The sequence below is a fragment of the Leucoraja erinacea genome, chromosome 18, assembly GCF_028641065.1.
Source record: "Leucoraja erinacea ecotype New England chromosome 18, Leri_hhj_1, whole genome shotgun sequence".
Lineage (NCBI taxonomy): Eukaryota > Metazoa > Chordata > Chondrichthyes > Rajiformes > Rajidae > Leucoraja > Leucoraja erinaceus.
The window spans coordinates 8,641,723-8,663,824 of NC_073394.1; the positions used below are offsets into that span (position 1 = coordinate 8,641,723).

A 22,102-nucleotide genomic window follows, 5' to 3' on the forward strand; every position below is an offset into this window, starting at 1 on the left:
CACCATTGCATTTCAATGTGTTGGATCAGGTCACTTAATCGATGGTAGAGGGGTGGAGCAATCCTTAAAAGAGGCAAATGTGTTTGGAGATGTCATGGTATTACTTATGCTGATCTAAGGTTTAAAATAGTAAGTGAGTCCGGAACTATTCCACATTGCAATATAATCAACTACTCACTTTGGTACATTGGAATCATGTGGCAGATTACCTAATGAGAGAATTGTTGGTTTCCCATTTCTCTTTTTTGATTTGTTTGTGTTGCCTTTACCACTAACTTATTGACATTGATGGTTCATGGAGATTTATCGTAACCATTATTGAATAATTATGAAAACTTATTACTATCGTATTAAGGGAATGTGTGTATATTTACCCAAATGGCGTTTCAATTTGGGAACGAGTTGCAGCATTTGAATATTTCATTAAAATAGCTGGATTGAAATTATTATCACTGGTGGAAATTCCTCCTTGCCACTTTAGCAACATCTGTTATGTTCATTGGAACTAGATGGTTGAAAATCAGTGGTAAAAGTCAAACTGCAACGTTCCATACATTTGATGCATTCAAAAATATTCCACAGGAACAAATGATGACCCATTATCGCAAAATCTTTGGAAAATTATTCCTTAATTATTTAAAGGCATAGTTACAAACCACTCTTTAAGGAAACCGTTTGTGGTTGTATCTTGTCTACTACCTTTAAGTTGTTGTTCTTTAATTTGTGCAGTTATTTTAAGAACCGGACCTTGAGTAACTTAATGACATGAAAGATATCCAATTATCCTTTTATGTGAATGAAGAAATTGGGAAGGTCCAGTGCATTTTCCAGATAAGGGATTGATGTCCAGCCAGTGATGCTGTCAGGTGAAAATGGCAACCATTGGACATATAGCAGGATTCTAGATAAAAGCCTGAATAATGTCTTGTGACCAGGTGATTGTGGCAAAAATATTGATCACTCTTCAGAAGATATCTATTATTTTTCAAATAGTACAGTGGAGTCTCTTGACATCCATACAAATAAACAGATACAACCTTCTTCAAAGGCTGACACCTGCAAATGAGATGTCCTTTCTCAGAATTTGTACTGGTGTTGATCTGGATTTTAGGACAAATCGTGCCACCTGATAGCTGGAGGTTTCCCTAAGGGGACCATTGCCAAACAATATTTTGTTCCTTCGATTTCTTGGAATTTTATTGTTGAACCCGGTGGCAGAGGAAGACTATGCTGCAGAGAAAGGGGGTTTGAATACATTTTGCATCTGGCCCTCAACATATTGCTAAAGATGGCTGGGATGGTTAAAATGAATTAAATGATTAACATTTTAATTTTAATAATATTAATTATTTGTTAGTATTTTGATATGCTTTTATTAAATTTGTTTTTATTTACAATGTTTTAAACACGTCTGGGGTCAGAGTCTCAGGATATGCTGCTCGAGGCTGACTGTTCACTTGTAACTTGCTTTACCTTGCAGGATATCTGCCAACTGTGGGGGATGTTCAGATTTTTTGACCCTCCTCATCCATAGAACTGAGACATGGTGTATGGCCACCATGTTCGGGCAGTGGCTAGGAGCTGGGCAATCTGCTGTTGTATGTTCAAGTCCCATATGTTCCATAAAGAAGATTGGCTAGTTTATTGATAAAACATATTATATTTGTGAAGTTAGAACAAATTTGTAGAAGAAATGTAAGGATAGTTACAGTCTGTTCAGATTGAATTGTTTTGCCAAATCATGCAGCAGACCAGACTACTGTTGAATAATTAAAGTTAGAGTTTTACTAAGTTTTTTTGGGACTGATTTATGCATGTTTTAGGCTGCAGAAAGTCGGCATGAAGAACAAATCAGTAAACTTGTGTTGGAGAAGCAAGAACTAGAATGGCAAAAGGTATTGTATTGGCACATAAAAAATATGGTATAGTTAGAAATCATTTAAAATGCATATTTTTCATAAATGGAGGAAGGTTTCTTAAATTGATGCATTTAATGAAGCACCAAAAAGGATTTGTGATGGTTTTGTTTTGGAGATTATCCTTATCATGTAAAGTAAATCAATGATGTTTCTTACTTATTTGATTGTTCTTTTTAATCCAATTTCCTTTTGTTTGCCTCCTCAAAACCTTTATGTACGCTATTATTTGTTGGGAAGTTACAGCACATTGGACACAACTAGTGACTTTATTTGGTGTGGTGCTACACTGATCTAAGATAGAAAATGTACATGTTAGTGACAACTTTGATTTTGAGTAATCTCCCAGCTGCAGACTTTACGACCCCATGACTATTGTGACTTTTGGTAATCTGGTGCTCAGTCATTCTTTCATGTTCTGTAAATTGATCAGAGGAGTAGCACCTTATATTTTTGCATTTATTTATTCGTACACTATCTTTGTATCAAATAGTCTATTCTGCATACAATATTAAGATACAACTAACCAGATTAGATTGAGAACAGATTATTGTACTGGTGTGATATCCACAACCAATGTGGATTAACTGCCAGAACTGTCTGTCATGTTAAAGTACTTGATACTCGTGCAGTGAACAATATCAGTTGTTGGCTTGATCACTATGTACAGAAAAGAAAACATACCATGTGCAAACAAATTATTCATGCTGTATCCTAATATGTCTTGTTTGAAAACATCTCTGAAGGCATCCAGATTTATTGGCTGCCTTTGCGTGCCTCTCCTCCCTCAGCTTCAGTAAGGTTTTCTTTCTTTCTCCTCTGTTAACAGCATATCTCTCTCCCTTTCCTTCCTGCTTGTGCACGTTTTATTGTCTCGGAGACCCAGAAAATCCTTTGGCTGGGTGGCTGAAGATCATGAAACACTTGGTAGGGGGTGTACCTGGAGTTTAATATGTTTGAGATCGATGTGGTGTGGCAAGCTGTCTGAGATAGGTATTGGGACTCGTTGGATTCGAGCCGAGGAACATTATTAATTTTGGTTTGTGTGTTGCTAATAATGTCGCAGTCATGGTTACTGCATGTTAGAGTTTGTTTCTGTTGAAATGTTATTGATTAGAAAATTGACATGGAGAGAAAGAGGTTTGAGCTGTATGATTGGTGAATAACAATTGTGAAATAAACCACTGAAGAATGAATACAGGCAGTAAAATACAGAGGTCACAATGTGTTGACAATAGTGACAGAATTAGATATTAAACAATTGCACATACATTCAATGTGTTAACTTTGGAGAACAGGTTAATATTTCAATATATTTTGAACAAAATGTAAAATTTGTTCACTAAATAGAAATCATTTATTTCACATATAAAATGTGAGAAATGCTTTTTTTCTGATTCTATTGCTGTATCCTGGAGAAATGTGTAGGTAGAAAGAACGTTAATGATGGACAGTGTACTTTAAGATATTTTGGAATGTATTTGGCAAGACTCATGACAAACAATTCCACTAAGTGACAAGCAGGGACATAATCCAACGTAGATTGTAGTTTTGTATATTTTACATGAGTATTTATTAAGATAATGCGTATATTCAGCCATTTCATGAAGAAGATTTTAACTATCTGCTTTTTGGATTCTCCCTTTTTTTCTGCCCTTACCTGCTTATATGCAGATGACTGAACCCTGAAAATGAACTTTCCCTGTAGGCTTTACATTAAAAAATCACATCTAACCATTCTGCAAATTGTGATACTGATCTTGTTTGCTTCTAAGGTGTATAGAATTATTTAGGTGTTGCAAATGCATTCAAATAATTATATGAAAAATCTAAGCTTGGCTTTAAACTGTATTTCAATTGAAATGCAATAAACATTTTACTGTTCTAATTTCTAATTTTTTTTTTGGACAAAAATTCAGATTTATTGATTTAAAAAGTTGTGTTCAAATATTGTAATCGATTTTGGGTGTTTTTTTAATTAATTGATAGTATAGTTTGGTTCACCGATGTTTATTTGTAATACAGGAATCATTACAGCATCAATACAATGCACTATCCAGTCAGCATGAAGAAACCATAATTTCTCTGAAAAAACAGGTATATTTATTTTGCGATCATTTAAGGAAAACATTTTTGACAGTGAAACAGTTTGCGATATAATAGTAACTTCTTATGATGCGTAAATTCTAATGGTGCAGGAGCTTTCTAATTTAATTTAGCACATATTGTTGGCTAATAGGAGTTTAATTTGTATTGTTATTGTATTGTTGTAATGTGTTGTAACTTCTTTAAGCCAACTCTACCATTGTTTACCTTTGATGAATATAAGGCCATACCAAAGACAATTAATTATTGCTGCTTTCAACATAAATGCGCTATTATAGATTTAAATCCACAATAACGTGCCTTGATTAAAAGTGTTTTAAAATTGTATAAATTCCTGTAGTTATACCAATTGTTTTCATATTTGAAGGATCTAATCAACACTGCGTTATTTATTTTATGCTCTCGGTCTTAGGACATTGTAGGGGTTTGTGTGCTATCCAACACTGTTTAAAGCTAGTATTTTGCCACATACATTAGTTTAACTAAAATAATGATAGACGTACTTATTCGATGTGTGGATCTTACACAGTATGGTGTTAAGAATTATTTGCGGTAAAATATGTCAGCAATCATCTTGCTTCATTTGCACCGAAGAAAGCAAAAATTCCTTATTTTAAATATGTGGAGTTGAAGCTATTTTGTTACAAGTGGCCTCAGACTGGAGAGTAAATTGCTGTCAAGTGGAAAGATGTTATGACATAGGCTTATTTTAGCTTTTTTTGTATTAACTGGCGATGTTCCTTACAGTTTCAGACACAGGTAAATGCCGCAGAAGAGGAAAAGGTAATGCTTATTTTGAATACTAAAAACAACACAAGTATATTGTGTTTTTGATTTATAAAATTTGTTTGGTAATTTTTTGTTGCCTATATGACATCTGTCTGGAGGAGGTACCGTGCCCTCCATAATGTTTGGGACAAAGACCCATCATTTACTTATTTGCCTCTGTACACCACAATTTCTAAAGATGGCTGCAATACAGGCCTAGCAGAGCATCATCAGAGAATCTCAGCAACTGGTGATGTCCATGCATCGCAGACTTAAAGCAATCATTGCATGCAAAGGATATGCAACAAAACAATAAACATGATTACTTTCATTTACATGACATTGCTGTGTCCCAAACACATGGTGCCCTGACATGGGGGGACTATGTATAAACACTGCTGTAATTTCTACATGGTGAAACCAAAATGTAAATGGCCTTTATTAAAATCTGACAATGTGCACTTTAACCACATGTGATTTTTTTTAAATTACAAATCTCAAATTGTGGAGTACAGAGGGAAATAAATAAATGATGGGTCTTTGTTGCAAACATTATGGAGGGCTCTGTATGTGTAGAGAAAGGGGGGAAAACTGCTAGAACTTTGAAATATAGAATACTTTGTTCCTGGAAGTCTGATATGCAGGAGAATTCAAGGAAAGCCTAACAGGTCAAGCCATATCTGCTGAGAGACAAAAAAAATTGCATTAGAACTGGCCAGGCATTGAAATGCAAAGCAACAGGCAAAGGCTGGATGTCTGTAACAACAATGGAAAATGGTGGAAATGCCCACGTTAACAGGCAGCATCCAAAAAGGGAAAATGGACTGAAAGCCCTCAAGACTCTGTCTGTCTCTTATGTCTACCTCTGTGTGTATCTCTCTGCCTGAGTGTGTGTGTGTTTGTTTCTCTCTCTCACTCTCTCACTCTCTCACTCTGCCTTTATTATTTCATGCTGTGATCAGGTTATCACATTTCAATCAGGTTTTCCCTTCTTCTCTCTTCACTGTTCTGCCTCTATTTACATCTCCTCTGGACAGACCAGCTGACGTTAACAAGCCTGCAGCACCCTCTCCCTTCAGCAGAAATCTGTGTCATCCATCTTCGTCTCCAGACATTCCCTTTGTTCTTTCTATCCCTCCCTCTTCTCTACAAGTTTAAACAAGCTTGTTTTTGAAATGTTCCCAGTATACAAGCAGGGTCATTGACCTGAAATATTAATTTAATCTCTCTATCCACAGAAAACCGCCTGTTCTGCTGAACATTTCCATTGATTTCTATCTTTTGGCTTTTGATTATTCTATATTTGTTATTTTGTTGTTGTAGCCATTATTTTGGTCTCATGTTTTTCCTAAATGATAATTTTGGTAATTAATTATCAGTATGTTGATCTTGAAGGGAGATCTACAAAATTGTTTGTGTCATTAATTTTATCAAAACAATTATCCAATTTAAACAAAAATAATGGAAATGGATTGTGGTTTTAATTTTTAATTTCAAAATCCCTTCATCCACTTCAACCTCAACAACAGCCCACAAACACACATTACTCCAATCCCAACCTGGTCATCTCACCTGTAGATCAAAGCATTGCCTTGATGGTCTGATAGACTGATCTCTACCTTGCAGAGGCCAGATGGTAGCTCTCAGATGCCTCCTCATATGTTCTCCTGAACCATGGCCACACCAGAAACAAAACACCAGGCAACCACATTCTGCACTATCAGAGATTTCATCACAACAGGAGATCTCCCATCACAACCCACAATCTGATAGTGCCCCAACCCTGCCTTCCAGTTTATATCTCTTAACCAAATCCACAAACAGCATTGCCCTGCCAGGCCCATTTATTCTGTCTGCTGTTGTCCCACTGAAGTTATCTCCTCATACCTGACACTATCCTGCCTCCCCGCGTCCAGTTCCCTTTCCACCTATATCCGGGACACCTTACAACCCCTCCACCATTTCAATCCTTTCATATGAGGCAAAACTTCACGCACCTCTTCCAACCTTGTCTGTCGCATTATGACGTGGCCTTCTCTACATTGCCGATCCAAATGCAGACTAAGCAACTGATTTACAGAGCACCGGCATTCTATTTGCAATGGTCATCCCGACCTCCCATTTTCATGCCATTTCAATTCCTCTGCTACATCTGATACCTATTCCATCTACCAATGAATTATCCGCTAATGATTCCCATTATCACCTTCCTTATCAGATTCCAGCGCCAGCAACATTTGGTGTTCCTGCTTATCACTTTCTAGAATCTTCTCCCTCCCTTCCACTCACATGGCTCCATCTATTTCCATTTTTTCTCATCTTCTGATTTTTCTCCATCCATCATCTACCTGCCTCTGCCTCCCAACTCCATCCCTTCCCCTCCTTTCCTTGCTCCTTCTGCCCATTATCCTTCACCCCACTTCAGTCCATGTCAGCTTGCTCTTCAGTCTTGCCATTCCTCCTCCCCTCTTTATACATACTATCTCCCTTCTTCGCTCTCAGGCCTGATGCAGGGTTTCCTTAAAATGTTGACCATTCCTTTTTCACCCATGGGGCTGATTGACCCACTGAGTTTTTACAGAGATTGTTTATTTTTGCAGATTCCAGCACCTGCGGCTCATTGTGTCGTGCTTTTAATGTGACTATTCACCAAAAAGGATACTTATACTCGATAATTCATGTAATTTATATTTATATCAGTACTAAAGAAGTACACAAAAATCTGCTTCTCTAATAATATTTATATAATTTTCTTTGTGTGCATGACAGTTATACAGCACATTAGAACAAAGAAATTGACTATTTGGATGAATTATGTTTAAATTATGTTTGGTTTTAAAATGTTAAATTGAAACATTTTTCATTTTGTTCAGTGTATGCAAATCATTCTCTTTGCATGTGGGTTAGATTAATGTGATAATGTATATTGTCCTTTGTAGGGAAAATTCCAGCTTAGCTCAGAGGCAAAAGAAAGAGAAATCAATGGACTTAAGGAAGAATTAAAAGTACTGCAGGTAACACATGAATTAATGCTCGACATTCTCAAAGTGATGCAACAAGTGAGATATTAAATAAGAATGAACACAGCAAAAGGCAGCACAATGGCACACATGTTGGAGTTGCTGCCTCAAAGCTCCAGTGGCCAAGGTTCAAACCTAAATATGGTGCTGTCTGCCGAGTTTGCAAAATCTCCCAGGCAACCATATGGGTTTCCGCTTTGTGTTCTGGTTTCCACCCACACCCCAAAGATATGTGGATCTCTTAATTGGTCACCCTAAATTGGATGGCAGTATCTGAAGAGGGGTGGCTTGGTGAAATAGTTGATGTATTTGTGGGGGAAAGGGGAACAGAAAAAATTAGTGGGTGATTGGGAATACTTCGTGAGACAGCATGGAATGAAAGGGCCAAATGGTTTCCTTCTTTGTTGTAAGGAAATATAGACGGACGGAATTTAATCTGAAAAGCATTTTATAGCCTGTTAACTTCAAATTTAATTAGAATAATTCCTAAATTAAACTCGATGTTACACAGACAATGATTAGTTTATAAACTTTGTAATATCTTAAGGAAATTCTGTTGGACTCAAGATAAAATTGTTTTTAAACAATTTATTGTTGTGTTGCATATAATTTGTCATTAAGCAATGACAAGTTAACACAAGTGATACACAATTGAAAATGAAACAACTAAACCAGAGGCTTGTAGTACTTTATAATTGTGCAAGTATTATAAAATTGTGCATTTGTTCATTTCGATTATATTATCCAATTATATGGAGTTTGTTAACAAAGGATTCCATGGTCGATAGTAAATATGCAATTGTTACACATTGCCACAAAAGCAACTGTAACTTTTTAAATAAAATGAGCCTAGTCAGGAAAGTCTGCAACGTTTAAGGAAGCTAATTTTTCAACCTTAGGTCACGTACGTGCACAGACAGGTTCATATGCTATTTTATTTCCAATTATATTAAAAAATTGGAATGGACAATACTTATAATTTCAGATTAACACAGTGACAGCTGATATTGCTCCATTAATAGAATTCACATTAACATGGACACAATTCATTTATTAACAGTAAATGTTATACAGTAGGACCAGATATTTTTACTTAGTTAATTTTTATAGGAATGGATAAATTCTGAATAAAATAGAAGTTACTTCAAGCACAGTAAGTAGAGACAAAGTGCTTCTATGGATAGATTACCTGGTTAATTCGACAGCTGGCTCTCAACAAAGCTGTATCCAAAATGCAGGCAATGACTGGAACCTTTACAATAACTCTTGGACTAGATGCTACTGACCTCATAAGTGCTGGCAAATATCATACTGTCTTATCTATATAGGTCTCAATATCATTTAATGTAAAAAATTCCATTATCTCACTTAGAGAAGGCCAAGAGTTCTTTTTATTGCTCTACAATACCTATGTGTCATGTGCAGCAGAGCACAGCAAATCCTATACATCACCTATGCTATGTCACAGACTGAACAAGCCAAACAAATCCTTACAGCCTCAGCGTAAAAGGTCAGGCAAGAGGAGATATTTTGTTGGTTTTAAAAGCACATCCTACATTAACTGGATGATTAAAACAAGCAAAAGGTGACACAAATAACGAAGTACTTTGTTTAAACAGGAATTTTAATTAAATCAGAGAATGGAAAACAAAAAAATGGAATACTGAAGTTGTAAAAATAAACTGCTTTTTGCAATGATGCAGTAAGCAAAACATAGCTGTTCACTTGAGGATCAAGGTTCATCTCGCATTTTAAATTGAAATATTCTGTGCCACTTGCTTTACAGAATTGCCCGTCCCCAAAGGTTTCTTTAAATCACTTTGAGTGAGATAGCAGGAAGCCAGCATCTTTAATAAATCTTTCAACAAATACAACTCGGAATATATGAAGTGTAATAAATATAAATTAACCTTCATGCTTCAAATTGTCTCCTGAATTCGAGCATTTTATTATAATATATTTAGAAGGTGTACGTTAAGTATTGTGTTGCAGTCATATTAACTATAGAAAAGGATAATAGTATTGAGAGATAAATATTTTTATGCCATATGTTTTTTCTTGGTGTTATGTGTGTCTTTCCTCGATGTTTTGCAGTACATTACAAAATATATATTAAATAGATTATGATGAATCACATTGTGCTTGTAGTTTTTGAAATGATTTTGTGACAGCTTTTGAACAATTGCATTTCTTTGTTTTTCTTGGTTATTTTCAATCTACATAATTATTAACACTGTCTCTGTAGGTTTCCAAGTATAATCTGGAGAAGAAACTGAGTGAGCTGGTAAGGAACACTTTGCTGTCCAGTCATTGTCAGGACACATGGAGAGGTTGAGGAGTTGCAGGTAGAAAATATTAATGAGATAGGCCAACACTAATAGGTAAGAGGAAAGCAGTAGCTGTGACCTCAAACACTGCAAGAGAGAGTAGACACAAAATGCTAGAGTAACTCAGCGGGACAGGCAGCATCTCTGGAGAGAAGGAATGGGTGATGTTTTGAGTCGAGACCCTTCTTCAGACTGATGTCAGGGGAGTGGGTGGGACAGAGATAGGATGTACTTGGACACATTAAGACTGGTGGGAGAACTGGGAAGGGGGAGGGGATGGAGAGTGAGGGACAGCAAGGGCTATTTGAAGTTGGAGAAGTCAATGTTCATACCTCTGGGGGTGTAAGCTACCCAAGCAAAATATGAGGTGCTGTTCCTTCAATTTGCGCTGGGCCTCATTCTGACAATGGAGGAGGCCCAGTACAGAAAGGTCAAGTATAGCTTCAATGGCAGATAACTGATTGTTCAACTTATTTCAGGCAGTAAATACTGATAACCTTTTTATAAATTTGTTTGTAAAATTCTTAATTCTCAAGGTCAGATCCTTTCTGGGTCTTGCTCCTCACCCTGCAGTCCCATATTCTATCTCTGATCTTCAGTGCATACTCCACTGCCTATCATTAGTGGTCATGCCTAATGCTCTGGCATTCCCTCTGTAAACCTCTCCGTCTCACTGATCTCAGTGACCACCTTTTCAATCATTCCTTTTTATAAACTCCTGCTCGGTTGTTTTTGTTTTCCTAAATTTCAGCAGAATACCTTGGAATCAGTTTAACAACATTGTATACATGCAGGTTTATAAACTTTATTATTCGTAATCTTCTTACCCATACTGCAATCTTCTTATCCCAGTCCTGATCATTGCTGGCCTTGCTTTTCAAATCCTTCTTGGTACATTTCAATGTACCTGAGGCCTCACCAAATCTGAGTGTGGTAATATATTACCACTGTTATCAGGCTGCTGATTCATCCTATTACAACTAGAGAGCCGTCCTGAACTACTATCTCCCTCATTGGTGACCCTCGGACTATCTTTGATCAGACTTTACTGGCTTTACCTTGCACTAAACGTTATTCCCTTATCATGTATCTATACACTGTAAATGGCTGGATTATAATCATGTATGCCTTTCCGCTGACTGGTTAACACGCAACAAAAGCTTCACTGTACCTCGGTACACGTGACAATAAACTAAACTGAACTGAACTGAAATTATATTATCGTCGGGAATGTTTATACTATCTTTAAAATTGTACTAGCAATAGTGTTTGGATGCATTTTTATCTTTTGTTTTCCAGGAGCAAAAAGTACGTTTGCAGAACATAGCAAAGGATAACCAGCTTAGTCAACTGAGTAAAGTTGAGAAACGGTTTGCAGCAATAAGTCATCAGTGTGGGTTAGTCATACAAGCTCATGGAAAGCTAGAGCAGAATGGTAAATAAACGTTATATATCAACACAACATATTCCTCCATCTAATTTAATTAGTATACTGAAAATAACATGATACATTTTGAGATCAAGTAAGAAAGTTAAAAGTTATCAGTCTATATGAATCATCTTAAGTTAAAAATTGTGCTGGTGCGATATGTTGCAATTTGCCTGTTGCTGCAACAGGTAAGCAGTAGATGCTATCTCACTGGTTCTCCACTCTGTTCTGGAACATATGGATTACTGCAGGGGTTGGCAACCTATGGCCCATGGGCCGAATCCGGCCCGTAACCCAAAATCATCCGGCCCACAGCTGTTTTTTTTCCTCAATCATCCGGCCCGTAGACTTACATCATCTCCAGTACCGGGAATGTTTAAGAAAGAACTTCAGATGCTGGAAAAATCGATGGTAGAAAAAAAGTGCTGGAGTGAGTTTCTCCAGCATTTGGTACCTCTGGTACCTGGAAGGTGATTTAGCTGTACCGCATCCTGTGCAAAGCCGCCTGCACGGTGGCACACCTGTGTCTGGGCTTCACTGTCGGGATAGGTGTTGTGAGTAGGATGGGGATGAGTGAGTATGATATTTGTGCTCAGTGCCCCGGGTGGCATCCTCGAAGGGGCAGCATCTATGTGAACGTGATTTGATGCCTGCCCTCCGGGGCGGGAAGGGGGTGGGATCCATGTGTACACGTGATAGATGTGGCCCGCAAACCGCTCACAGTCATATGTCCTGGCCCCTGGCAGAAAAGGTTGCCAACCCCTGGATTACTGGAACACATACGTCAGGCAGTTGTTGATCGAGTTTCGCATTCATCATTGTTGGTCCCATCAAACTCATCACCAAGCTCCAAGGCCTGGTCCTCGCTACCTCCCTTTGTAACTCGATCCTTGACATCTCGATCTTCTCGATCCTCGATCTGACAAAATCAGTGCGGAACATTTACATCACCACCTCCTCTTTGATAGCGGAAAAAAAGACACAAAGTGCTGGAGTAACTCAGCGAGTCAAACAGCATCTTTGGAGAACAAGGATAGGTGACATTTCGAGTCAGTAATCTTCTTCAGAGATTTTAGAGATATAGGAAAAGACCATCTCCTGCAATTTAAAATACATTGGAGTAGAGATAACTGAAGCAACTGATGCAGCCTCTATAAACTCTAAATCACCAGTGCAGTACAATAAAATATCTGAGGGCTGCCGAAATATCAGTGTAAATGAGCCACTTGCCACTTGGCATAATAATTGTCTATCGGACAGTGTGAATCATCATTGCTTGCATGCTTGCCAGTCCATCAGCCCTGAACTGTCTAAACAGTAATGTTGAAAAATCTCAAGCAGTTGTAAAACAGATTAGAGCCTGCTGCCTTCTGGCAGGCTCTACTATAATTTATGTTTTGATTGTTGGCCTACTGGTTTATGTTGCCTTATGCTTAAGGGCAGAGCAGTGAATGTTCTGTGGATTATATCCTTTTTCATTTCTGCTGCCTTTATAACAAGACTTGGTTGCAGATTTTCTTAGACCAACTCAAAATGCGTACAACAGCTAAGACTTGTTTGGATTCTTGTCAATGCTGAGTTAAGGATACAGAACAAAATTTTCCCTTGTACTATACATTTTTAACTGTTGGGGCTCATTCCCTAGTCTGATCTCACTGATGTCTTGTATAACTACAACAAAATGAACCAATTCCGGTACTCAATACAATACAATACAATACAATACAATACAATACAATACGGTTTATTTGTCACATTGCACATAAGTGCAAGTGAAATGAATATGTCAGCAGCAGTACAATTATAAAGAACACACACAAAAACACAATAAATATTTTACATAAACATCCACCACAGCATTCATCACTGTAGTGGAAGGCACACAATTTGGCCAGTTCTCCTCCATTATCCCCCGTGGTCAGGACCTCAACCCTCCGCAACCGATGGTAAAAGGACAAGGTACAAGTCCAGGTAAGTTCAGAGTCGGCTCTTCCCCACCGGAGACCGCGGCTTTAGTTGGTGTAGGCTGCAGGCCGGCGGTCGAAGATTTAAAGTTTAAAGTTCCTGCCGCGCCGCAGCCAGAAGCACCGCAGACCGCAGGGCCGGCGGTCGAAGCCCCCCTCTGATGGTAAGTCGCCACCGCGTCCGCGGTAGAAGTTGGCCGCGGGCCGGCAGTGATGGCTTCTTCTTCCCCCGGGTCCCCCACGAGGGATCCCGGGCTGCGGACGCCGCGCCAGCTGGAACTGTGCAGACCGCGGCTTCAGGCTGCCGGCTGCCCCGGGCCAGCGAAACGGAGCGCTCCCCTCCAGCAAGCCCCAGTGAGGGCTCACCCGCTCCATGCCGAGAGTCCACGCTGCGCCCGCCGCTGAAGCCCCGGGCGCGTCTCCGGGAAAGGCCGCCCGATCCTTGCTGTTAGGCCACGGGGGAGGCGACCTGGAAAAAGTCGCCTCTCCATGGAGAAGGCGGCCAAAACGGTTTCCCCCACACCACCCCCCACACAAAACACACAAGAACCATTAAAAACATACTTTAAAACATACTAAAAAAAATTAAAAAAGCTGAAAAAACTAACGCGCTGCTGACAGGGCTGCCGCCATTGCAACGGCCCCACCATCAGACACCGTCAATAGCATTACTGATGAAGGCTAACAAGCTAAGTGCCTTCTTCACCACCCTGTCAACCTTTCAGAGAGCTAAGTACTTGAGCACCTAGATCTCTCTGTACTACAACATGTCCCATGACCATATCATTCACTGTGAAAGTCCTACTTGTCATTCTGCACGTTAGGAAGGCTGAACTTGGAAGCCATGGTTCCTACATCAATTCTGTCACCTGGAGTTGAATCACTTTGAGTTCACCTAATAGCTCACCTGCTGTTTTGATTATTCTTTTGTTGTTAACAAAAATGTGGGTGGTTATTCCTTCAGGAATCCTTTTAAATATCTTGATTTTTCATAAATAGTGTGATCAAAATTGATTGGAATGGGAGAATTTGGGGATCATTCTCCCAAAGGAGCCTGGGCCTTTGGTGACCATTAGTTTAGAAAGCCTTCATTGAGATGAGGAGAAATTTATTCACTCAGAAGAGTGGTGAACTTTTGGAATTTGTTACTTTGGATGACTATGGAAGTTGTAATTAAATTCATTCTGTAGGATTTCTGGGCATTAAGGGAACCAAGGGATATGAGCATAATGATGGGAAATGGTGTTGAGGTGAAGGATTAGCCATGATCTTGATGAATAGTAAGATTAAACGAGAACTTACCAGTTTGAAGTTTGATCTGTATTTTATGAGGAGTTACGATGAGGGATTACGTGAAGAACCCCACCAGGACGCATGCGTGTCATTCTTCAAAGCAGCGGTGTGAAATCACAGACAACTGTAATGACTAAACATAGTAAGATTAGAGAAGAGATACCAGTTAAGTATGTGATCAAGGATGGGAGCGGAGGGCACGTAATCCCTCACCGTAACTCGTCATAAAATCCAGATCAAACTTCAAACTGGTAAGTTCTCGTTTAATCTTACTATTTTACTTCGGAGTCAGGTGAGTGACCACGTGAAGATTTTAAAGCTCTGTGAATTGGCCTCAAACTACCCTCTGTGGCAGAGAGTTCCAGAGATTCACCAATCCTTAAAAAAGCTTCTCATCTGCCCTATCTGACCTATAGCATTTCATGCCGTGGAAACGAGTCCATGCATCACGTCTGCCTTGACTGTAGGAGGAATAGTGTTAACATAATTCGGACATGAATTCGATATTGAAATCATAAAATTCATTAACACAAATTATCCATGACCCTTTTATGGGTTTCTGAATTAATTTACAGAACTTAAATTTTTTCTCTCTATCAAAACTGACTGTTCCAGTTTTCATTACTGGTTTATTGTAAAATAATTGGAATGTTCGTTCCCCTGACCATCCTGCTGCTTCGAGGACTTGGTCCATGGGCACATCCAATTGTATTGCTGCCGATGTAGCTGCAGCCCTGGTGGAATGAGATTTAAAAATGTTAGTATCCACCCCAGCCTGTGTAAGCACGTGTTTCAGCCATCTTGAGATGGTCTGGACTGTCACTCTTTTGTGAGGTTGCTTGTGGCTGATCAGAAGTCCCTTCTCATTGCCTCTTAGGATTTTAGTTTTCTCTATGTATAATGACAGGTGTCTAACTACACAGAGACGGTCATCTGTAGGGTATGACCTAAATAGTATATTGAGGCCTGCTGATCCCTGTCCTGCTTTACTAGCTCGTAGATGTGGAACGTAATATTGTCAGGTGAGGAAGTCGTGTTGTCCAGTCTGAGTTTATGCAGTGACTATACCCTCTGTGCCGTGACTAATGCCATTAACATGACTGTTTTTAAAGTCAGTCTGTGTAGAGACAGAGCTGATGCTGGAGACCAGTTTCTGAGCGTCTTCAGGACAATGCTTACATCCCAAATTTGGGAGTGCCTGGTTTTTGGGGGATTAGTATTAAAAATTCCCCTCATGAGCTTTGTTACCAGTGGGTGAGTCCCTACAGAGTAACGCTCTGTCCCTTGCCATAGGTAAGTCGACCGGGCACTTCTGGCGCTGTTGATGGCACTGTAACTGAGCCCCTCATCATAGTGGAGGCCTGCCAGATATTCCAGAACAGACGGGATGTTCATGTTTCTGTTGGTGATGTTGTTTTTATGGCAGTACATTTCCCACTTCCTGATGTAGACCAGATACTGTTTTTTAGTCGATTGTCTTTGGGCCGCCGAGATCATGTTCGCTATTCGGTCCGTTAGTCCCAGTTGTAGAAGTGGTGTTTTTAAACTCTACAAATTAATAGGTTCAAATATTTATGGCATGGGTGGATATCCCCTGTTACGGGATGTAGCAATAAGTCTGGTCTATGTGGGATGGTAATACATGGTTCTAACACCATGTTTTGCACCACTGGGAACCATGGTTGTGTAGGCCAATCGGGTACTACCAAAATACCAGACGCAGAGTCTTGTTGTATTTTCCTTAATACCCGACTGATGAGGCAGAAAGGAGGGAATGCGTAAATAAACAATTTCCCCCAATGCAGCGAAAATGCATCTGTTGCTGCTGCCCCAGGGTCTGGTTCCCATGAAACATAGTTTGGTATCTGGTTGTTTAGTCTGGATGCGAATAGATCGATATCTGGTATTCCATATTTTGCTGTAATATCAGCAAATATTATTTTGTTCAACATCCATTCGGTGTTTTCATTAAATTTGCGTGACCTGGTGTCTGCCACTAAATTTAGTCTCCCTGGTAGGTAAGTGGCTGATATCCAAATATCTCTTTGGATGCACCATTGCCAAATTGAGTTAGCCAGATTGTCACATGATATCGATTTGTTTCCACCCATGTGGTTAATGTATGCTACCACGGTGGTGTTGTCTATTTGTAGTCGAACATGCTAGTGATATGACCCAGTACAATATGACTTTAGGCCATGGAATGCACCCAACATTTCCAAGTAGTTTATGCCCAGTGTGAGTAAGAAAGATGCCTCCTGTGCAGTCCATCTCCCTCCACAGCTGGTGATGGTATTGGTGGCTCCCCACCCAAGTGCACTGGCATCAGATTGTAGTGAAATGGAAGGGTTACTGACAATGATTGGGTTTGAACAAACCCAAATGTTGTCTATCCACCATATTAGTTCCGTTTTGGCTTGGATTGGTAGTCTCATAGGTCTGTCAAAGTGACCTGCATTAATTTTGAGTGCTTGTATTTTTGCTCTCTGTAAGTTTTGGTAATGTAGAGGTCCAAATTGTGTGGCTGGGAAAGCAGCCACTATTTTAGCAATTACTTTTGCTACCAATCTGATGGATGGTTTTCTGATGTCAATGAGGTTATTGCAAGCCTCTATTAAATCTCTAGCCTTTCCCTTAGGTAGTGTCACCATCATGTGAACTGAGTCAATGGTGAACCCCAAATAATCCATAGTGGTGGACGGCGTTAGTTTAGATTTAACTGGATGGATGATAAATCCCAGTTTTTCAAATAGCTGTTTTGTGGCTGTTACAGTCTGTATGGCCAATTCCAAAGTTTTGCCCACAATGAGTATGTCATCTAAATATGCCATAACTATGTGTTTACGTTTCCGTTGAAATGTTAGGGCTGGTTTTAAAATTTTTGGGAACAGCCTGGGGGCTGATGATAGCCCATTTGGCAGTGCTTTATACTGTCAGATTTTTTCCCATCCAGTTGAATTTTAAGTAACATCTGTGGCCACCTCGTATAGGCACTGTATAGTAAGCATCTTTTAATTCGATGCTGGCCATGAAGTAACCTTTGGAAATTAATTGTTTAGCAGTAACAAAGGTTTCCATTTTAAAGTGAATATATTGTACAAATGTATTCAATTTTGTTAGATCGATGATGATGCGACAACCACCATCTTTTTTGATTTTGGTAAAAATATTGGACACGAATTCTAATGGTTCGTGTTGTGTTATCTCAATTACACCTTTTATGTTGAGCCGCTCCAGTTCAGCTTGTGCCTCTAATTTTTCTTTATCAGAGAGCATGAACACTCGGTTTGGTATATGTTGAACTGGAGGGCTGTACTTGTGTATAAACTCTATTGTATATCCTTGGATACTGCTTAAGATGTAAGTATCGGTTGTTAATATGCTCCATGCATTCAAAAACCAGTGTAGTCTCCCCTCAACCTCCATGCTCTCCATATTTTTTAGGGAACCAGACCCACCTACCTCCATTGTTACCAGTGGCAGGTTTACTTCTTTTTGTAGTTTTTCCGCTGTTGTTGTTGCGCTGGTGCCTGGTTTTTCGGTTTGGTTGGCGTTGGGGTTCCCCGCATCTTCCAAGAAGGCCGGCCTGGGCCATGGCCTAAAAAAGACTCATGTTTGAAATACCGTGCCTTCGAGCTTTCACCAGTTCTGCTGGTGGGTGCGTAGGGATGCTGTCTTTGGCTGTAGTGGGTTTTTGTTGGTGTTCCTTTTATTAACCCCAAGGTTTTGGCTTCCTCATCGAGCTCTTTTACCTGCTTCGATAGGTTGCCTCCGAACAAGAGTATGGGTGGTTTTGTGGTCCCAGGTTTGCACAGTCCCGCGAATTTTGGGTTCAGTGTGGGTTGAATGGCACTTTTCCTGATGTTATTTATTTCATGCTGGGTGTTGCAGAATAGTGCCAGTGCATCTTGTTGATCCTGGGACATTTCCCTGTCGTCCACTGTACGGGCAAATGCTGTTATCCCTGCGGTCAGTACTTTCAGTACTTTTTGCAATTTTACATCCATGCTCCTGACTCCTGTTCCAATGTGTTTCCATATACAGTTGTTAACTATTGGAACGTTCAGAGATATGCAATTGCCCGGTGCCAGGTGTCTTCCTGTGGTGTCCAGTACAGCCTGCTCTTGTAACTGGTTTAAAGACATGTAGTCTATACTGGCAGCAAGCTTTGGCTCCAGATTTTGTCCAGTCTGTTCCGGCTGTATAAAATTGGCCACCATGTCCAGTAAGTTCTCTTTTTCCTGCACCCCATGCACACTTGTCTTTTCTTCTGCGGCCCCCTCTTCCAGGTCAGCCCAGCACTGACCCGCAGTGCTCCCCTCCGATGAGGTAGAAACACTGTGCAGCCCTTGAAAAGGTACTGCTGTGGGTTTACCATAGGGCCCACAGTGACCCGACTCCATATCCCGGAGTCTGTCACGTTGGAGCAAATGCTCCATACACCGCTCCATTCGGGTCCAGCGCTCTCGGTTGCTGGCCGCCCGTGGTGGTTCAAAGTCGGATTCCTCTGAGTCCACGACCTTGTTAGTTTTGCCGCGTGAATTTGGCCGGTGCGGAGGCGACATCGGGCACAGCTGATCCCACTACGGTTGATCCAAGTGCCGTTAGCTGCTGTTGCTGGCTTCCCGCTACTCCGTGGTCCTCCCTCGCCAGCTTTGTCGCAGCCCTTGTCTTCTTTGTTTTCTCCATTTTCCTACCTGTAGTTGGAAATGGGAACAAAAAAGACCGCAGAGTAAACGCTTACCTGCAATTAGCGGCTTTTAAACTGCCGCCGCGGGGGAACGTCCTTCCACCGCGTCTGACGTTTCGCAATGCGTGTAGCGATATGACACGCATGCGTCCTGGCGGGGTTCTTCACGTAGTCACTCACGTGACTCCGAAGTAAAATGATGGACCACTCTTGCAGGGCCATCTGACCTCGTACTGCTTTTATTTCTTGCATTCTAATGTTTTTTAAAGAAGCTTGCATTAGATACACATTCATAAATAAATATTTTCAATCTTAAATAATTTTGTTTTTAATGTAATTTATATTTGTGAAAACCTTTTTTTTTTAATAATAAATTTTATTGAGCCATCAAAAAAATGGGTACAGATTATGTAGCCATATCCAAGCTCATTTTTTCCAAATGTACATATCAAAACAGAACCCTTGAGTATTATACAAACAATATGGACGGGCATGTTTATAAAATAACATAAAAAAACCACACAAATAAATAAATAAATAATGGGCGGGGGGAGTAGATAATAAAAATAAATAAATAAATAAATAAAGTGCAGAAGGCGACTACAGTACATAGGGAGCTGTTCAGTGCAATAATTCTTTGTGAAGACTCTTGTTTCTAAAGCTTCTAACTCTCTTGTCTTCTATCCCTCACTCATAATTTCATTAAAATGGATGGTTTAGAGTGTAGATGGGTTTGTGTTATGTGTCAATATTCTTCTGTGCAAGAAATGACATAAAGGGTTGCCAGATTTTATTAAATTGGTTGACTCTATCCTTTAGAACATATCTTATTCTTTCTAAATGTAATGTACTGGTCAAGTCATGAAGCCACATTCTGAAATTGGGAGCTATTTTTTTTTCCATGACATGAGCAGTAGTTTCTTTGCTGTAATGAGATAGTAGGAGAGGAATTGTCGTTGAACAGTTGTGAGTTGTCTTGATGTTTCAGATACCCCGAAGATGATTAATAAGGGCTCTGGGTTTAATGGGATGTTAAGAATGTCTGAGATATTATTAAATATATCAGACCAGAAAGAGGTGAGTTTAGGGCACGATACAAAGTTATGAAAAAGAATAGCATCTGAGGAGTGACATTTAACACAAGTAGGAGAAACATTTGGATATATACTGTGTAATTTTGCCTTGGAGAAGTGAAGTCTATGTATAATTTTGAACTGTATGAGGCAGTGTCTAGCATTGTTTGAGCACCTATGTATATGTTTGAGGCTTTCCTCCCATATTTCATCTGGTATTTGCACATGTATGTATTTTTCCCAATTGATCTTATACTTGCTAGAGGATGGAGAGGTTATTGACAGGACATCATATATGAGATGAATTTGACTTTATATGGTGATATTTTAAGGCAGTCATCTATTTGAGACTGCCTCTCAACTTCAAATCCAGACAGATGCTTTGTATATAACCCCTGATTTGCAAGCATCTGAAGAAGTTACTATTTGGACGTTGTGAAAATCGATTTTTTTAAATGTGATTCTTAAACTGTGAGTTGTGATGAGATTATTCTATTATGCTATCATTGACCCCGATCAAGTGGCAAAGAAGCCAAAGCATTGCTAAACTAGCAGAAATTAGTTAAACATGGATAAGGGGGCTTTTTCACTCTTATATTTGTGCTATTCTCTTTTGAGACATCAACAGAACTAATCCCTAGCCCCAAGCATTCCTCATTACTTCATATTATCATCTGCTTAAAATGCTTATTCCTCACTTGAAATGTGGGGGTGTTTGCCTTATATGTTGACTGAATCATAGTATTCCACTCTCTAACAGCTCAGATTTTCATTTGTAGCAACCCAGGGCTGTAACAAGAATTTGATTAAGATCATGATGATATACGTGTTAGTGCAATCTAACAATGACATTACCCAAGTGTAACTTAGATAGCTGTGGAAGGAATGAAATCAATTCCAGTTACCTTGAAAATACTTTTTATAAAGCCTATCAAATTTAACAAGGGCACACAGTTATACACTAGATAAAAAATGTCTAAAAGAGGATTATCTTTCAGATTAGCATGTCATTTTTTTCGTGATTTTTCAAAAGACTTTTTGTTACAGTGGATGAAGCAACAAGATTGAACAAGAAGCTAATGACTGTGAATAAAAATCAGGAGAATGCTATACATGACTTAAAACAGGCAAGTAAAATATGGCACCATTGAACTCCTAAAGGGGGATGGATTAACAGTTCATCTTCTTACATCTTAAATATAATTGAGAAGATTTATTCTGTTTAATATTACTAATGTTGGAAATGGATTCTTTCAGAATGTGGCTATGATTTCATGAGAAATGGTTGCCAGAAAATCTTCAAAAGTGATTTACAATGTCTATGTAATAATTGAGGAATTTTTACAGTAGTGATAACATTCTTGATGTAAGAAACAGTGATAGAGTAACTTTTTTTCTGAGTTAAGGCAGTGATATATATGAACCATTGAACTGCATGCAGTTCTACCTATTTCTTTGATTTCATTATAAAATAAACTTTCTCAACCCTGTCATTCTCTGCCACTTATTTTCTCCT

The 22,102-nt window shown here is 39.3% G+C and overlaps 1 protein-coding gene across 5 annotated transcripts in view; it reads left to right on the plus strand.

Moving 5' to 3' along the window:
• Positions 1-22,102, plus strand: part of LOC129705614 (coiled-coil domain-containing protein 73-like) — an 87,514-nt gene that overhangs the window by 27,081 nt on the left and 38,331 nt on the right. For 3 of the 5 annotated variants that reach the window (XM_055649238.1, XM_055649234.1, XM_055649235.1), the window contains exons 3-9: positions 1,824-1,895; positions 3,942-4,013; positions 4,770-4,805; positions 7,730-7,804; positions 10,056-10,094; positions 11,437-11,572; positions 21,634-21,713. In XM_055649238.1, coding sequence (XP_055505213.1) covers positions 1,824-1,895; positions 3,942-4,013; positions 4,770-4,805; positions 7,730-7,804; positions 10,056-10,094; positions 11,437-11,572; positions 21,634-21,713 — 510 coding nt within the window. Of the gene's footprint in view, positions 1-1,823; positions 1,896-2,728; positions 2,844-3,941; positions 4,014-4,769; positions 4,806-7,729; positions 7,805-10,055; positions 10,095-11,436; positions 11,573-21,633; positions 21,714-22,102 lie in introns of those variants that run through there. The other 2 variants (XM_055649237.1, XM_055649236.1) reach the window with 2 other exon arrangements.